Here is a 6,619-nt window from a genome sequence, read left to right as displayed (position 1 = left end):
GAAACTGTCAAGCTCATTGTAGTGGATACACGTTTTCTAAACTTCTAATTCTGACATAAAACTTCAAAAATTACCATGGGCAACAATAATTGTCTGTTTTCCTGAAAGTGGCAGGTGCACATTATTTTCAAAAATTGTCTGTCAAATATCTATCTAAATAACCGTATTTTGTCCATTTTTCTTTCACCTAAAAAGAGTGTTCCATGAAAATAAAAATAAAAACACTAGTTCCGCTTGCAATTTAAGCAGGGAAGTGTTTTCCTGGAGATAAATATGGAGCTTCGGTATTCAGCACATGTGCTTTACGAATACTTCTTTTTCTTTTTTTTCACACAGAATTTTTTAAATGTTCCTAAGAGTTGAACGTCAATGAAATTAATACTTTTTACCGCTTTATCAAGACCATTTTCAAGTGACACCGGCTTTCAGTTTGGTGCCTCTACTTTGATTCACGCAGACACCTGCACTTTTACTTACCATTGTTTTTACATCATTGGTGCAAATATCAACACAAAGAAAGAGGCCAGTGAGTCTTATGATTGTCATAAAAGTGGTTTTGACGTGACAGATCCCTTGAAAGAGTCTCAGGAACCCCCGGGGGGTTCCAGGACCACACTTTGACAATCAATGGATATCAGAGCATACAGAAATCAGAGCTCTTTCTCTTCTGTTAACGCTTGAGGATTGTTTGTTATTGTAGGTTCGATCACTGAGCGCCAAAGAAAAGACACGGCAAGGCGTCGAACACACCCAAGAGATAAAACTTATCGCGCGTGCACTCAAAGGCTCACTTCGGAAGAAAACAGTTCTTTGGAAGGAGAAGGGATTCAGACCCCCGGCCGGGCTTGCGGTTGCTAGTGGCAACGATCGTCAGCGGCTATCGATTAGTAGCGTCTTGCGTCCCTCGTGGAAGGAGGGGGCGGGGTGGTTGGAGCGGGCGGGGATGGCTGGAGGAGGCAGGCTTCCCCGGACGTGTGGTTGCCGCCTGTTCTCGGTGGCGAGGTGGCTCGTTTGTTCTGTGATCTATTAGAGTGGCTTCTGAGGGCCCCGGGTTGATGTCGGGGAGGGAGGAAAGATGGCGGCCGTAGCGGCGTGCGGCCTGGTGGGGAAGGGACGCGACATCAGCTTGGCTGCCCTGCAGCACCACGACCCCTATATCAACCGCATCGTAGACGTGGCCAGCCAAGTGGCTCTGTACACTTTCGGCCATCGGGCCAACGAGTGGGTGCGTGTGGACGCGACGGGCCGTGCAGGCAGGGCTGGGGTGGGGATGGGGTCGTCAGACCAGGGCTCGAGCCCCCGTACGGGGAGGAGTCGCCGCGCCTCGGCGGTGGATGGAGGTGGATGGAGGTGGATGGTGCTGGGTCGCGGGCTCGAGGCCTAAGTTGCGGAGATTAGAGCCCTGGGCCCTGAGATTTGAGAGAGAGGGAGGCGGATCTGTGAAACCACCTAAAACTGGGGAAAGACTTAAATATCTAAGATACGTTGGGAGACCAGAGCGGTCGGGGACGGGACCCTGAGAGCGGAAGAGAGGACCTGATGCCTCGAGTCCGGAAGACTGATGTACTCGGAGGAAGTAAAGCGAGGTTCTGTTACAGGAAAACCGTGGCTATAGAGGAGGCAGGCATAGGGACGAATAAAAGAGAGTTCTGATTCTGGAACTTCAGTCTTAGGTGGGACGAAGAGAAATCAAAACTTGATAGAAGGGGAGAAATCTGAACTTGCGAACTCGAGAAATACACCAAGAAAAAAAGCAAATATCGGGAAATAAAAGACAAAATAGGGCTAAGTCTAACACTTAAAAAGAGGCTGACTCTCTTGGAAAGATTATTACACCACAGCCCACCAGACCAAAAATGAATTTGATAGTTAAGTCCATTGGGAGCCGAAGTATTTTAATGTGTTCAAAGCAGAATCCCAATAAATAAATAGCAATGGAATGAAATTGTTTTTCTCACCATCAGAATAGAGTAAGAGCATAAGACACTTAAGTCCTGCTGCAGGAATTACTGCATGTAATTTCGTAACCCACCCACTTGAATGTAGAGAGATGGAATTTTTTCTCTTTACCTTATAGTGATTTTTGTACAAATAATATTAACCCGTCAATTATATCACCATCCATCCATTACTTTTAAATAAGTTACAAAGCGGTATAAAGCACTGAGTCTGGATGAATGGATTGATTTCAGATGAGTTTTTAAAATTTCTCCAGGACAGTAACAAACAAATTTAAGCAAGAAAAATATCCATACGGTACAAATTCATATATTTTTAAACACTCGTCTTCATTTAAACAGCCTACTTATTCACCTGAAAATCACTAACAAAAAAAGATAAAAAGTTAAGTCCTAAAATGGAATAGAAGAGAACCTGCCCTAAAATTTTAAGGGAAGTTGCTGAAATGGGGCAACGAATTTAAGGCTGCTCTCCTAGTAGCCAAGGGAAAAAAAAAACCGAGAGCACTTTAATATTCGTTCATTATGTAACAGGAAGTATACCACTTGGTCAAGAGAGAGGTTATTGCCCTCTAGTTTTCAGAGGAATTTACTGCATGGGTCTTTAAATAAAGGACATCAAGCAACATAGTGGACAATTTCATCAATGGCAACTTTTAAATAATGCAAAAATATTCTGCATACAGCTATTATACTGCTCAATAGAAAAATGCCAAAGGCTTAATGTCGTAATTCTGTCAATGTAATTCTGTGGTAGAGATAAGGATCAAGGATGTACGGTTCTATAAACTGACGCACTAAGATAAGAGTCTGGAGAATCCTGAGAAATTAACATGTAGAGGAGAGCATTCCTCTTGAATAACAATTGTTTCCTATAGGCTTTTGACAGGATTTATGAGATAGAGATCTGTTAAAATAGTTACAGAGCTTTATTAGCTACCCAATGAAGCCCTCCTACTAAAGCCTCATGAAAAGGCAGAAGTGTCACAATGCATTATTTACAGGATTGTGTTTTCCTGCTTTCTGGACATGTTGCCTTCAGACAGGGCTTAATTCATTCAGTAAAAGGTCATTCTTTCAAATTACTAATCTTCAAGGCTGTGCTAGCTGGAAAAAAAAAGACCCAGTTTAGCTGCAGAGCAGTTGCTGGGGATAAACAAATTGTCACCATTGTCTCTATATGCCATCACTCAGGCCTTCTGGATGGAGCCTTTTGAATATAAACCTAATAAACGTGTAAAGAACATTCTTGAGAATGGAGGAGAAAGTGTATGCAAGAAGGCAGGTGGAATGTAAAGGAGGGGAGTTGTTATGCTGAAATTGTTGAAGAATGACTTCATGCATTCAGAGCAGGAGGAATTAGGAAGGAAGAGTAGACAGAAAATGAGTTGCTTTAAGGAGGGATTGAGAAAGATTATATCATGACTGGAATAGGAATTTTAGAAGTAGGCCTACTTCCCAGTACCAGGAAAGACCACTTCCCCCAACTACCTATGTGCCAAAGAATGTAACCCTGGCATTATTTTTACCTCTTAGCTCTTGGAGCAGTAGTTCTTAACTGGAGCTGATTTTGCCTCCAAGCAACATTTGACAGTGTCTGGAGAAAATTTTTGTTTGTCTCACTGAGAGGTTGTCATACTGGCATCTAGAGTGTAGAGGCCAGGGATGCTACTAAATGTCCTACAGAAGTGCTGAGCTTGAGAAACTGCCTTAGTGATTAGTGTCCTGTTGATTGTAGGTAATGATTTTCTGAATTCTGTGTATCATAATCTCTGGTTATGAGGCCCAAATATTTGATGTCTATTGAAAGTTTCACAGTTGACTTGATGCTTCATATGTGACAGGCAGATTTAGAGGGTAAGTGATTTTAACAGTCAGTAAGACGTAGATTGCTTTGAGTTTTAAAGGTGTCAAATAGTGTACTGAGTCTCAATAATTTGCAAACTAGCACTAATTTATATTTCACTGTATTATTTTAAATTTTGAAATGCTTAATTTTTTAGCACCTGTTGGATTATTTTTATAGTAGGGCGTAATATTAAATCATTAAATTGTACTTTTAAATTTTAGGCTAAAATCCCCCAGAGCTGTGAACTACTACTTTAACATAAAAGTCCTCCTTACGTAGAGGCCCTAAGAACAGCTTGTAAAATCTGGTTTTAACTATTCCCCATACTTCCAACCCTGGGCTTTGCCCAGAAAGGAAAAACTAAAAAATATGATTCCCTAGGATAATGTATGACTTTGAGCTTTTGCAGCCATAATAGACCAGATTTTTACATTTCTAAAGCCCTTTTTATCCAGGTGTCATAGAGCCTTTGATGAAAAAATATGGTTTTTTGTTTTTTGGGTTTTTTTTTCATCAAAAGACCTGAGTGATGTAGGCTGGTTATTTCTTTACAGTAGAGAAATGGAGACATAGAATACTAAATTAGCCCAGTATGACCTGGCAAGAACCCCACTCCAGGTCCAATATTCTAATCACTGAAACACATTTTTTTTCTGTGAATAAACTCATGCTTTTTGTGTGTAATGGTGTATAAAATTAGTTTTAAGACTTACTTGTTACAAGTTAGAGAATAATTTCAGGAGAAGCATACCTTTCTGATTCTAGACTTTTCAAAACAAATTGGGCATTAATTTTTTTTTTCTTAAAGAAAAGGTAATTTCTATGACTACTTCATTAAGGAAGAAAGGAAACAAGTCAAAAGATATTAGCTTTATGTATGCCGATACATATAAATACCCTGATTTGGGTCTCTAAGATGAAACAGTCCAAGGTCAAATACTGGAAGACAGGAAAGGGTTTTGGCCTAGTAGCAAGAGATTCTGACTGCCTGTAGGTTCTAAGTCTTAGTTCCATCACTTATATCTTGGCTTCAGTTTCCTAACAATCTAATAAATAATACCAAATATTTAATTTTTACGAATTTATTCTAAAGGCATATGGACTAGTAAATACTTGCCAACTGTACTAGTTAAACTTCAGGGACACCCACAAATCCTTAGATTGTTTGGGAAGCATGTATTGTACTATAGTGGCCATTTTCTCAATGATTAATATTACGGTTTGAGTTTAAGTAATTCTTAGACCTTTAAGTTCACCCAGGATATACATTTCTCCCCAGATAGCAATTAAAACCATGTGTTTACAAAGAAAGATAAATAATAATGTTTCAGTATATTCTTTTTTCATTTAGACTTGGTATTTTTCAAAATAGTGGCAAATGGGCCACATTTGAGAAATAAGGATACTTTCACAGTACATTAAAGTGATTTATACAAATCTCATCGTAAATCCAGTTTAAAAATGAATCTCCTAACTTCCTTATATTAGAGAAAAGACTGGCTAAAACTGTTTTAACTTATAAATTCTTTTTTTCTAATTGTATATTCTATAATAATGAGGATTAAGAATCTCGTTACTAAGTAATTTACCCTTAATGGCTATTTGCTCTTAAAAAGCAATGGTGGTGGTTGATATAATTTGGGCCATAGTGGATTTTGTTTTCATGACTTTCGATATAGTTTTGTAGGCAGAGAATATGTTAGTGAACTAAGGCAGTGGTTCTTACATCGCATGCATCCAAATCACCTGGGTAGCTTAACAAAATTGAGAGATTGCTGGGTAGTTTTCAGTTCAGTAGGTCTTGGGAGGGACCCAATCATTTGCATTTGTAACAAGTTCCCAAACAGTGCTTGCTGCTGCTGCTGAGGGGACCCATTGAACTAGGGGACCAGTTGATCTATGAGACCCACTGAACTACACTGACCAAAAAGATTGCTGAGATTACTTGAGCTTGTGAAAGAATCGTGCTTCCATTTTTGTGTGTGTGTACCTTTTAAAAATTATCATTTTAATATGATAGCTTTGTTCTTAAAGAGTGTATTTTTCACCAAAATTACACAGTACTTGAACTTTGATTTTGGTAATGAGTATTAATAGTAAAATATTGTGAAGTTGAATAGAATGCTGAAATTAAACCGTGTAAAAAGCAGACATACATTTTAATTTCTGAGTTATAATAGTCCAATTACTAGTTAATCAAACAAACAGGTACTTAAATTTTTTTTTAGAATGCAGTGTACCAATGAACATTTTTGTTAAGGCCTGGGCTCCTGCCTTTGTTGAAATGGAAAAGAGCTTTTCCAAATGAACTAAAACGATAGCTTATCATTTTAACTTTACCACTTCTCCCAGTTTCTTTCAGGCAGATTTTTCGTGTCCTAGCTTGGTAATGTTTCTAACTTTTTTCAAAAATCAGAACTTGACTCTAAATATTACATATCCAGTAGTGCTTAATTGCCTGAAAACTACAGCACCATTGCTGTCTTCTATGTAATAGTCAAGTAGAGTTATTGGCAGCTATCTGCTCTCCTAGGTGACAGAATAAAACCAGTGATTTCTGCAGCTTGCCATATACCCAGTTCAGAGGGTAAATGAAAAAAAAGGCAGCACACTTATTATAATCACTTCTTTCTAATGAAATCCATGGAGCACATTTATTTTCTTATTGTTTCAGCCAGAAGGAGCTATGCAAGTAGAATGCTTCTATACAATGAGTGCTGTCATTTATCACTGTATTTGGTAAAGAGAAATAATGATGGTTTATTTTGTAAACGACGAAAGGATGAGGACTGCATCCTGCTGCTTAGTCAGC

General features: G+C 38.8%; 1 protein-coding gene across 2 annotated transcripts in view; it reads left to right on the top strand.

The window, feature by feature from the left end:
• The first annotated feature begins 977 nt into the window (after nucleotides 1-977).
• The window catches only part of DCP1B (decapping mRNA 1B), a 58,051-nt gene continuing 52,409 nt past the window's right edge, over nucleotides 978-6,619 (top strand). The window contains exon 1 of one of the 2 annotated variants that reach the window (XM_006923888.3): nucleotides 978-1,225. In XM_006923888.3, the coding sequence (XP_006923950.1) occupies nucleotides 1,076-1,225 (150 nt within the window). In that variant the 5' untranslated portion in view covers nucleotides 978-1,075. The remainder of the gene's footprint in view (nucleotides 1,226-6,619) is intronic. The other variant, XM_015598544.2, reaches the window with a different exon arrangement.

Source organism: Pteropus alecto, unplaced genomic scaffold (genome assembly GCF_000325575.1).
Source record: "Pteropus alecto unplaced genomic scaffold, ASM32557v1 scaffold76, whole genome shotgun sequence".
In the NCBI taxonomy this organism is placed as follows: Eukaryota; Metazoa; Chordata; class Mammalia; order Chiroptera; family Pteropodidae; genus Pteropus; species Pteropus alecto.
Note: the sequence above shows the minus strand (reverse complement) of the source record. Positions and strands in the feature narration are given on the sequence as shown.